Consider the following 12,842-nt stretch of genomic DNA (forward strand, 5'->3'; position numbering starts at 1 on the left):
AACGACATCTATACGTTGTGAAAGTTGATGAGGTGCCACGACGCGTATGTTGTTTATACACTTGTATCTCGGGACTCGAGATAAGATCGAGAACGAGACAGTCTAGACATATACATGTATACAGGGTGTCTCATAAGTAATAGCGTAAACTGACACAGGTTAAAGTACACGATAATAGAAGCAAAAAAGTCTCAGTAAACATGGGTCCGCAAACGAGCCGTTTTGGAGTTAATCGTGAATGTGTGATTACAAGACGCCACTGACTTCATTGTTTGTAAAGATCGTCGTAGTTGGTATAATGCTAATAACGTGTGCGAATGTGTGGTTACAAGCCGTCATTGATTGAATTTTGTAAACACTGAGTGCTTTACTCCTTGCGCGGTACGAGGTTTGCTCTTTGTTTACAAAACAGAACATTTCCGAGAGGTGGCGTTGCAATCAAACATAATATTTCCGAGAGGTGGTACGGCTTGTATCCACACATTCGCACACATTATTAGCATTTTACCAACTAGGACGACGTTTACAAACAATGAAATCAGTGGCGGCTTGTAATCACACATTCGCGATTATCTCGGAAACTTTTCGTTTGCAGTCCCATGTTTACCGAGACTTTTTTGCTTCTATTATCGTGTACTTTCAGCTTTGTCAGTTTGCACTATTACTTTTGAGACACCCTGTATACATATACACAGGGGTCCGGGGTTCGATACCCAGTGGATGCACATAGTGGTTCGGATTCAACTTTAAACTGTAGGTTCAGTCCCGATTGTCATATCTGTGCACAAAGCAGACTTAAAAACAGCAACTCAACAACTTGACATACATACATGTACAGTATATACAAGGATAGAAAAAATGAAAACTATTTCAGGCGCCAGCCCCTTTTTCTTAGGAGTCAGCCTTTTTTTTGGCAAATGTGGTCTAAGAAAGCCATTTTGAAATATGATCTTTAAACATTTAATTTATTAATTAATAAAATATGATCTTTAAGCTAAACTAACTAACTAACTCTCTAGCCTTCTTAAACCCGAAGGTTCATGGCTGCAGCAACACAGGCCTTCCATCTTTCCCTATCTTGAGCAAGATCTATATACTCTTTTCCATACCTACCGATTTCCTTTAGGTCCATCTCAACGTTGTCCCTCCATCTTCGTCTTGGCATTCGTACAGGTCTCTTACCGTCAGGTTTCCCAACGACAATCCTGTAAATTCCTCTTTTCTCTCCCATTCGTGCCACATAGGCCTGCCTACCTAAGTCTTCTTGATTTAATCATTCTAGTAATATCTGGACATGAATACAAATTATGTAGTTTTAAATTATGTAACCTTCTCCACTCATCTGTCTCCTCATCCCTTTCAGGTCCAAATATTTTCCTAAGGATCTTATTTTCAAATACTCTCAATTTATGTTCCTCTTTCAATGTAAGGGACCAAGTTTCACACCCATATAATACTACAGGCAAAATTACTGTTTTGTATATTTTAACTTTTAGTTTCTTAGATATTAAACGAGAAGACAAAAGTTTATGAAGAGAGAAGTAACATGCATTTCCTGAATTAAGCCTACTTTTTATTTCCTCTTTAATATAATTTTCATTTGTTAATATTACTCCTAAGTATTTGAATTTGGAAACTGGTTCAAACGAGTTGTTATCAATAATTAGATTTTGATTATTACCTAACACTTGGTTTCGGCCTGCAAGCATATATTTAGTTTTCTCTTTGTTAACTTCCAAACCTATCTCTTTAGCAGTTTTGAAAAATATTTAAGCATTATTCTTAATTGTATTTATATAATCCCCTAATAAGTCTACATCATCTGCATATGCTAACAACTGAGTTACACCGTTTAATTTTAGTCCTTCGTTAGTTTCTTTTACCTTCCTAACAGCATATTCTAAGGCAAAATAAAGAGCAATGGAGATAATGCATCTCCTTGTTTTAACCCACCATGAATTGTAAATTTGTCGGACATATTAATACCCACACGAATTTTACTTTCTGTTTCACTGGTGCATACTTTTATCATACTAACAAAGTCGACTAATATATAATTTATCTCTTTTGACCGAATCATATGTTTTTTTGAAATCAATGAGCATAGATCTTTAAGCATTTAATTTATTAATTAATACAAGATTGGAAAGAAGGATCAACTGTAACAGCGTGAATAACTGAATAACTATTCAGACCGACCGTACCATATCGCCGCAGATTTTAAAATTCGGCTAGTGACAGTGAAAAAAATTATAATAGCATGTTTATTATTCTGATATAAATATACACGTGATAACAGGAAACACACAAACATTAAGAAACACACGTTGTACTAGTTATTATTTTTATTTTAAAGGTAATGAATATTTCCATGAGTGAACTCGAAATATTTTTAAAAATATATTTTTTGTACTGAATTTGAGAATTCAGGCGTCAGCTGAAAATTTTCGGGCTGCTTGTATTATTCTACCCCTGCACCCTCAACTTCGAACATCCTCACTTTCACGTTATCTTTTCTCCCTCAACCTCACAGCTCGCCCTCATCCTGGCGTCGATACTCACCTCCTCACCCTCGCATACCCTAACCCCACAGCTCAAACTCACCCACATGCTACCGTCGCGACTACGCCCACACATTCTCAGGTCTTCCGGAAGCTGAGGATAAGATCTGCCCTCGTCGTTTTCAGCTACGGAAGGTGTAAAACTTGGTCCTGGCTTGCATCTCCCCACTACACAAGCAGAAAAGAGACTCTGCTTATTTCCAATCATGCCCTTCGCCTTTCTAGATGCCATACAATCGTCAATGTGTAGATTTAGTTGTGCATCAGTTAATTTCAGGATGATCATTGTTTCTCTGTATAAGACAGGCTACAGTCCTGGCGCGTCCGCCACCTATAACCTGTCCCAGTTACCTCTGGAGCATGCGAACGAAGACAAGTTTCTCCGCAAGTAGTGACGCGAGACGGCTCCACCAATGAACACGTGAGAGGGAACTGGATTGCTTGGAGGGGGAAACCTTTGCAGCAGCGTGCACTGCTTCGCTCTGCCCACTCGATTCCCCCCCTTCTCTGCCGCTATGCGCGGCCTTGCTCCAGAGATAGATGGAACAGGGTGTATATGGACAACAGATTTTCTTCAATCTTAATTTCGTTACGGTTGAAAATTTTATGACCTTTGTTGGAGAGTATTGCAGTAGTGTTCTAAATTTCGAAAAATATAATGTCTTTGCATAGCTTCCTAGAGTAACAATTTAATTGACGTTGGTTTTAAGCCGACATTATGCACATGTAGGTTAATTGGGACTGGACCTACAGTTTAACGTGGGATCCGAACAAATGTGTTTCCACCGAGTTATCGAACTACCTGGTACCACTTGATTACCAGGCGACGACCGTACCTCTATGCCATCGGGGAGGTCCCCAGAGCAGAAACGAAAAAGTAATGATGATACCTAATATGAAACAGTTCTTAAATGTGCTATTAATCTATTAGACAAATCTAAACTATAGGGCGAACATTATCTTGTTTCGTCTAGAGGACCATTCTATTCTTACTCCCGTGCACATGCATGAATGTATTTTGCTTTCAGAAACCTGTTCTCTTTGCTTTGCGTGAGAAGCGTAGCAGTTTGTTTATGAGCAGATTAGGTTAATTGTGATCGAGTTTAAAGTGACGTCACTGCGTTATCACTGTGCTTTTACCGAGGATCGAATCTTGTACAGTGCATGCATGTTTTTATTGTGCCTCATTTCTAAGTCTTTATGTGATGCGGCATGAAAGTTGTTTTGGCGAAATTGAGATCGTTGGTGCTTTTTTGCAAGAGAAAGCAGCGGGGCGAGGGGAGGGGACTGCCGTCTACAGTGCAGGGGTTTTCATGCAGTTAGTTTCGCTCGCTACCGCATGGTGGTGCTTGTGTGGGCGAGCTCAGCCGCTGCCGTTTTCAGTCTGTGCTGTGTCTGTGAGCGGGGATGTGGTTCGGTGCTCGAAGACAGAGCAAGTACAAGGTCTTCCATTGACGTGTGATCGTTATATCAAGAGAGGACGAATTGCAAGTGAACCGGTGCGGTAAATAACTCCGAAAGTGCGCGAGAGATAATAACAATAACAGAAGAGGTTTTCGTATTGTGACGGTGTTTGTGACGCTTGGGTTTTCGTCCGATCGATAGCCAGAAGGGGGTACCCTCGGTGGTGGAGGCGAGAGCTAGAATTCGGTAAGCCGGAAGCAGGAAATTGAAGCCATGCAGAGGGATGACCCTTTGCGGCAGTGAATGGAGAACCGGCGTACCAAAGATGGGGTGGTTGTCGCCCCCGTGTGGCCGATGATCGGCGGAAAGGCGGCCAAGACGAAGAAGAACGAGCTCAGGATTCAGCACGAGATAGCCAAGGATGTTCCCGACAAGGACGAGAAGTTCGGGCGAAAGGAGTTTGCCGAGGGAGAAGAAATCGAGGACCTGGACAAGGACGTATTCCTCCCCCTTCCACCCCTTCCTATCGATATCAGTCTTCCAGTTATTACGGAAACGGTCCCGGAAGTGGACAGCAAGGTCCAGAAGCTCTACCCTACCGCCGAGAGGAAGACCAAGAGGTCCTGCATCCCTCGGAGAGAGCAGAAGGTAAGGGTAGACTTAACTTGACCTTCAGGTCAACGGTCTAGTTTCTGTTGTGGGTCGGGGAAGGTACCACGGTGCAGAAAAGTTTTTCAGAACTGCCGCAATATGACGTTGCAAGGTCACGACGAAAGTCTTCGTCTCCGCAGCGTACTCTCCTTTCCACCGTGAAAGTATGTAATTTTCGTTCATTCACGGTTCGTCGAGCCCAGATTCGGAGGTTTGTCTTTTCGTTTCACGGCATTTCGGAAACTCTTTTCGCGTGTATTTTGCTGAAGAGTGTGCACGATCTGATAAGTTCTAGTGGCTACTTTAAACCAGGTTATGACAGCACTTGGCGCGGGCGACAGCGCAGTTTTTTTTGTTACGTATTTGCTCCTGTTTCGGTGTGGACCTTGTGGTAGCTATTCTTTTATTCCACCAGGATTTTATAACTGTCTTGTGCCGTTTAGCGTCTACTGATAGTATTGTTTTTTTAAACGTTTAAACTAATTTCATTGTGTGCACTGAAAAAACTCTAGTGTTAAAACCACACAAACAATGCTCCCACAAGGTCCACACCACAATCTGGTCACCCCAGTGGTGTTAAAATAGGGTTCATTACAACGACTTAGCTGTGTTATTGCAACACTGCTAAGGTTAAATGTGGTGTGGCTCTCCTGGTACAACAACTAGCCTTGTCGTTTTGATACCATTGTTTTCACAGTGTGGACCACTTTGGCGAACTCGTATAGTCATATACATACATATTTCAGCTGCTAATATTAAGAGAAACGCTTTCGAAGGGGACGCAACAGAAGAGAGCGATTGAGATGAACGGCTGACGTAGAAGCTGGAGAATGAGATGGCAAGGGAGGATTGGAGGCGAATTACGAGGGAGGGCAACACTCCATATAGACCATAGTACCAAAGATGTTATATATCTGTACGTGCATATATTGAGGTGGTATTATTATTATTTTTACAGAAGCGTTAGCATTTAGTCAACTTTTTTGTTGGGGGGGGGGGGGATAAGGTAATGTTGGAAGGCAATACCATCCACTAGACTAACCTTGGATTTGCTTCAAGATGTCTAGACTTGACCATGAAAAGTCCGTGAAACCAGGACAGTTTTTCCCACTTCTGTAAAATGGATCCGAGTTTAAACCAAACACAATATTTTTGCTGCGCGCAAAGTAATTACCTTCACCCTACCAACACGTAAAAATATTTACATTATATCTTAATATTATATATACTATCAGTTATGAATGATGGACTCAATTTTTTCTCGACAGAAGATTCTGGTTTGTTTTTGATTTTGAGAGTCCCACTATCATCATGATAACCGAAAGAAGTATAAGCATAAAAGAAAAAAAAAGTAGTGAGGCTATTTGCATATTTTAAAATACACGTTAAATTTTCTACCACTTTTGGCTAATTGCGGCAATGAGGATGAATGATAACGACATGCAGTTGATAAAGTGATAACATAGTAACATTCACGAAAGGACATTAATGTTGAGTGTAGCGATATTGACAAGGCACATTGATAATAGTGTGGCGACAGTGACTGATGCCAGTGGTAAAACAATGCCTATTTGAATGAACATATTTATCAGTGACAGAATGCACTGCTATATCACGTTTACAAACTGGTTCATGGCACTGATTACAAAGACTAAGGTCATAAACCCTGTTCACCACAGGTGATTAGTAAAGACCACAATCTTGGAGGATAATTATTGATGCTTCGTTAGCCCGAAAGGCTCAAAACTCCCTAAGATGAAGTGAGCTCCTTGAGACGTCTAGCCTCAAGGTTTTTTCTTATATGCTGCTGTTGATTATTGAACAGAAAATGTCGGCACGGTTTATGTTCCACATCTTAGCCCTTTGGAGTGCTACGAGCTACAGCCCTTATTTGGGGATACGTGGAGATCGGTAGTACTGGACATTCAACAATGCCTTGATAAACAGCTCTTCAAACCCTTACCCATCAGGTCAAACGTAGCAAGGGAGTATTGGCTGGCCATCCAAAGACTTAACGTGTACACCAAACGGCAAAATAAATTCATCCCATCACCATTTTCTTCCGGTCTCTTTTTGACAATCTATGATCATGAATTGAAATTAAAACGTCAATAAGCAGAGGACAATATCTGCTTTCGCATCTACAGAATTTAATTCTTTAAACACAGAACTGTTCAACCTTATAAAGTGTGCTACTTTATGTGAACAGGAGTGTGCAATAGAAAATAAGAAACATTGCGATGGACAATTTGCGCACTATTATCCTTGCTGTTGGCTGTACGACCAATTCATCATGTAAACCAAGACTACTCTTCTCATATGAGAGCCATTCGCTAACACCTTTTCTTTGGCTTTGGCTTAAGTTTCCTCACGGAACATACTTCTTCACAAGAAAAGGATACTCATAGCTCGCTGCTGTTGACTATGAACGTGGAGAGGAAAGACTTTTATTTTGTTGTGCAAGGCATACATGCTCAGACACTACAGACCTATATTGTCAAGGCCTAGAATGTGGTTAATAACGATTCTTATGGAAATTATCTCTTTATATTTTCTAGTTTACCCGTTAGGAAAGTTGCTTTCCAGCTTTAAATGAAACGCTCGAAAATGAAATAACATTAGTTGAACTAATATTATATCTCTCGCATACCTCAAGTTGTAAGCCACTCAACATAGCTTCTGTTCAAAGCCAGCTAATATAGTTATGGTTACATGAAATTAGGTAACATTTCCGTCTTTAATATCCACATGCATTGAATACATTTTTTTGCAGACGACACAACATTCCCAGTTTTGAACGCCATCTAGGTATTGTTAAAACGTGTGGTGAAAAGTTTGTTTTACGGCTACTTTAATCTATCGGAAGTCGAATTAGAGTCATCTTGATTACAAGGCAAATTACACTTTTGTAAGTGAGGACTCTCCACATGTTAGTTTCTTGTCCAGATCTGGAGCGACACAAAGAGATGGGTGGCGACATCCTAAGAAGATAGGCAGCCCGTCACACGCAATATCTGTGCGGACTGTATAATCGAAAGGATGTCTCGTTTTAGATGCTTTTGGAAGTCGAGGTGGTTTTGGTATAGGCAACCACGAATGTCTTGATTTCCGATGTAGACTATTTCGAGGATAACAAGGCAAGATATTATCGCCATGTCATTACTGAGTTTTGATCAGTCGGCATCTGTGGCGGAGTGGTTAGCGTAACACTCTACTACGCCAGTGGTCGAAGGTTTGAGTCCTGAGTAAGGCAAGGATACGTCACTGTCATTATGTTTCTTTCACATTCATTTCATGCGTCTGCATTGCCACGATTTATATAGGAATAAAAGCAAGGTGAAATAAGCAAAGTAGAGACAGATAAGGGATCACTACTGCAAATCGTAATTTAATGCGAAGTATACTGACCCTCATTGTACCCTGTCCATGTTTATTTTGCGTTCATGATTCATTCATCCATTGAAGGTTAGGGGGTTGTTGTCTTGTCTTCTACAGTGAATCCGTTCACTGTTGAAACAGTAGGTAATAATAACTATTTGAAACTTGCGAATAGAATTTACTTCCCAGTGGTCGCCTTGGTGTATACGTAATGAAAGAATGTTACTTAGAAATCGTCATATGGATTGTCCTTCAGTGCAAGAGAAAATAAGAAAGGTAGTTATGAATTGTTTTGTTTCTCCAGCTGGGAAGTATTAATTTCTCCTGTTACCACTTGACAGCAATACGTTTTAAGTATAAAATTTCATTCAATGAATCCAATTTGAAACCTCAATTGGTGTACCAAAATATGATGTATTTATTTCTTTACTTTTATAATTTATACTTTTAGCTACAGTTGTACTTTAGTGTAGTGGAGTCCTTTAGTCTTACCTTCTAACCAACTACATAATTACTCTTCGAAGATCATTAACTTGTAATGTTTATGTATATCCTCCTTTCACTTTTCCCTTTTCCTCTTCTCTACATTTAGAACTTTGTTACTCTAATTTCTTTTACAAAACATTTACATTTCCTCGAATTGCTCAAATTAATCCTATTCTCTGTTTAACTCTTTTAATAGTTAAATTTTAAATGTATTATGACTGAGTATGAAGGTCAACCTCCGTGCCGTAGTGGTTATCACAGCACGCTACGACGCCAGGGGTCCTGGGTTCGAATCCAGGCCTGGGCATGGGTGTTTATTCATCAATTGCATCATATCGTCACTCATCTTGATGAGCCAAAAGTGACAGTAAAGCCAAGTAATATTAATCAAATCAATGACGAATGAAGGAGATTATGACAAATAGAGAGTAAAAATTGTAAGTAGAGTTTCTGTCGAGACGAGACGCCCAATCTCGTCTCACTCCCAGTCTTGTGTGAGATAACTTTCTTGCTTGTAGAAACCTCATTCTAGGCCCTGACTAAGTCTATGTGTGCCTTGAACGACGAAACTCAGTTTTCTCTCGAATTTACAGATCGCGTGGTCAAGTGACGAAGGATTCGGTGTCGTTCTCGTCTCAATTATTAACCAGTAGTTTCCGTACCACCGCAGTGTACAGTGAAATTAAATATAACGGGGGGGGGGGGGGCTGTATACCAACATACTCGCAGACTCACATTTTTTTATCATCGATGCAAGTTGTACAGTCACCGGTAATAGAAATGGAACACCTACATCCTGAAAACTCAATTCCCTGCAAGGCATTGTGTGTTGCCTAACTATACGGCGGTGGTAGAAGTTGCCATTGAAAATTTGCATTAAATCCACGTATACTTAGGCAACACACACAACGCTTTGCACGGAAGCAATTATTTCAGGATCTAGGTGTCCCATTTTTATTGTCGCTGACTGTACATCATTCTTATTCTGCATGGCCTGTGGTGGAAGGACAGACTAATTTGTGATGCACTCTGATGATAGCTTCATTCGTTGATATAGCGTGTTTAGTATTCTTGTCGTTTACGCACTAGATGCAATTACGGAATGTGGAAACGCATCGTTCTGTATCCACGCACATTATCCGAATGGAATATGTAATTCACTGCGTGCCAAGACTTTGTTAAATTAGTTAAGTGAAGCTTTGGGTCTGTCGTGGAGAACGGAGTATTGAACATGATACGTATCGCATCGATTTCGTCACAATGGTCACTTGCTGAAGCATTAAGTATCTGCTTTTAATATCAGCTTATGTAGATCTATTCAGTTTGCCTAATATTCCCATTCGCGTGGATACCGGTAATTGTCTGATGTTACGGAATGTCTCCCTCTTGATGTTCGTTTGCCCAAGCTCTTCTTTCCATTCGAAAATGCTACTCCTTTTTACTTCATATTTTTTCTTTGGTTCACTGCATCCGAAGTTCGCTGACCTTGATTGAGGTTAGTAGCGGCAGAGGAAATAATTTTGTCCTCGGTTTTAATGATGTTACGGTTGATTTACTTTAACCATGGTTTCGACCAACGTCTAACTGAGAACATTCACCTTATCGTCCAAAGTAAACACGTTAAGCTTTGGCATCTTAAAGATCACTTTTCAAAACTTTTAAGTGACGAGCAGGCTGTTGCTTGCTTCGAATATCATCTCACTCACATCCTCCCCAATCGCGCCCCACCCTTCAATATGAGTCGCTCTGTTGTTACCAAAATGAAGTGCTGACTGTATTTATGGTGCCAACAATGATACTTGTTCATGGGCATTTCCCGTTGTTTTTTTTATTCACCAAACGACATTTGTAATGTATCCAGGGGATCGACTTATAAAAAGTTGGATTTTGATCGATTGATTGATTGATTTGGTGTTTTACGTCCACTTTATGCACAGGAAGGCTAATCGGGACTGGACCTACAGTTTAAAGTGGGATCCGAACCACTATGAGCCTCCACCGGGAATCGAACCCGGGACCCCTTGATTACAAGGCGACGACGCTACCACTGCGTCATCGGGGAGACCCTATAAAAATTTGGACCCTAGGCTTAGGCTATCCATTGTTTTGTGTCTTGCCGACAGTTGAAACTGATGGGCGTACTGAACAAGACAAGGCTTCTGAGCTGAGAACAAGGATGTTGATTTGAACCGTCAATGTCCCTCCACTTAACTTTCAATTATTGGCATTCAAAACGTGTACATTCGTTTATTCGAGGAACAATTGTTTATATTCGAATACTGTTAAGTGAAGTCGTGCGCATTCCGTTGCAGTTTTGCCGGCCCCCGTGGCGGAGTGGTTACCTCATCGCTCTACGACGCCAGGGGTCCCGGGTTCGATCCCGGCCTGGGCATGGGTGTTTGTGAGTGTACACTCATCAATTTCATCATACCTCATCTTCGCAAATTAGCCAAAAGTGGCACAAAAAGCGAAGTAAATAAATCAAATCAATCAATCCTTTGCAATTTGGCATACAGACTTGCACTCTTTTAAAATGCAGTACTCAAAATAGGGTTATTATGTAAGAAGTTATTTAAACACTAGACGCTCCTTCCTTCTTTAATGAAAGAAGCAAGTAAAAGGATTGGGCATGTTGTTTTATTTTGCTGTTATCAGAATATTAAGGAATTTTAATAGTCAGCATCTCATTATTGTGTGATCCCCGTGGGCTTTCCGCCCATAAGCTATAGCCTTGTGACAAATCTCCCGCTGAATGTATCTCACTATAGCCGAATATTCACTACATCCAGAGTTGACTGTACGTATATAATGGGTAGATATCCCTTTTATATGTCTGAATAAGTCTCATAGTAAAGAGAGTATAATTGTCGCAATATGATATAGTTTACGAAAGTTTTGGACACAAAGTCTCGTCTCTATTTGTAAAAGGTCGTTCCGATCCTACCCCTATTTAATTCCCATTCTGCTCGATTAACATTTACGCGAGTGAAGCCCAGTTTCCCAGAATTACTCATGAGGGTACACGGCTAAGCGGAGGGAGGATGCCAGGCGAATGCAATATTAAGCACCAGCGCATGTCAAGTTGAAGAGCCTTCGTATCTCACATGCACATAACAGAGGAAGATGAGGCAAGGCAGCAGAAATATCCCGACACCGAAAACGAGAGCGGTGTGTGAAATAGGAGAATTTCCCAGCAATGTTCTTTTTTTTAGCTCACCTCCAGGGTGATGTTAAATGTATCAGAGGGTATCCTGAGTGGTGCACTTCTAGTAAGAAAGTAATAAGGGCGAAAATATGGTGCTTATTCACATGTCAGTGGTGTTCCAAGTTTTTTTTCAAGAGCGGGCCGTTGTCACATTCTAATAATTTACTGACAGGTCGCATTGTTCCAGTCATGGTCACAGAGCCAGTGATCGTTCAATATAGATTGTACATTTATTTACTGCACTATTTTCTTAGCCTGTGATAGAATTTACCAGTTCATCCTTCGAATTTCTGGTAATTTTTTTTGGAAATCAGAATAACTAGCTGACTAACTCTCTAGCCTTCTTAAACCTGAAGGTTCATGGCTGCAGCAACACAGGCCTTCCATCTGTTCCTATCCTGAGCAAGATCTATATACTCTTTTCCATCTCTGCCGATTTCCTTTAGGCCAACATTATCCCTCCATCTTCGTCTTGGTCTTACTACTGGTCTCTTACCATCAGGTTTTCCAACGAGTAACTCTTCTTTCCTCTCCCATTCGTGCCACATGGCCTGCTCACCTAAGTCTTCTTCATTTACACAAGAAATTGGAAATCACAATGCAACCATTTATTCACAATGGCGTCCAAAATCAAAGTTGAAAAAAGTAGGTGTCTTTTTGGTATGAATTATTTGATTATTACCACTTCTTGTCCATGTATTCCCTACGTATAAAAACACTGCAGTAGGAAATTGGTCCTTTGGGTTTTGGGCCAAGATTTCGTGGATTTGTTAACCCTGTCCAAAAAATGTCTCAACAATAATTTTGCGACTGTGCTATTAATTTCTTTTACAAATTTTGCATGCAATGGAATGTACCTTTTAATATCTAGTGCATGATGATCATGTTATTTGAGCCAAAAGCCTAAAATAAGCCCCAGCAACTAATCATCATTTCTTCCTTGGTAAACAGTCTTTATCCGTAAAAATACAAATAACAGAAATGCAATATTTTTCACTATCCATGTTGAGCAATTGTATTAGCCAACTACGCAGGAAATATGGGTATATAGGCGGGAATTGCTTCAAATCTTGGCATTGTGTGGGCAGTGACAGAAAGGGGTAGGGTATTGGTGAAGTTATAAAGTATATATAGATTGTAATTACGGTTGAGCCGAT

The 12,842-nt window shown here is 40.5% G+C and overlaps 1 protein-coding gene across 3 annotated transcripts in view; it reads left to right on the forward strand.

The window, feature by feature from the left end:
* LOC145978334 (uncharacterized) overlaps nt 1-12,842 on the forward strand; it is a 278,099-nt gene that overhangs the window by 111,668 nt on the left and 153,589 nt on the right. The window contains exon 1 of one of the 3 annotated variants that reach the window (XM_083110913.1): nt 3,941-4,613. The exons of the other annotated variants lie outside the window; for them this stretch is intronic. Within the exon in view, the coding sequence (XP_082967039.1) occupies nt 4,269-4,613 (345 nt within the window). The 5' untranslated portion in view covers nt 3,941-4,268. Of the gene's footprint in view, nt 1-3,940; nt 4,614-12,842 lie in introns of those variants that run through there. 3 annotated transcript variants of the gene reach the window in all.

Source organism: Lepisma saccharinum, chromosome 24 (assembly GCF_977018435.1).
Source record: "Lepisma saccharinum chromosome 24, izLepSacc3.1, whole genome shotgun sequence".
Taxonomy (NCBI): domain Eukaryota; kingdom Metazoa; phylum Arthropoda; class Insecta; order Zygentoma; family Lepismatidae; genus Lepisma; species Lepisma saccharinum.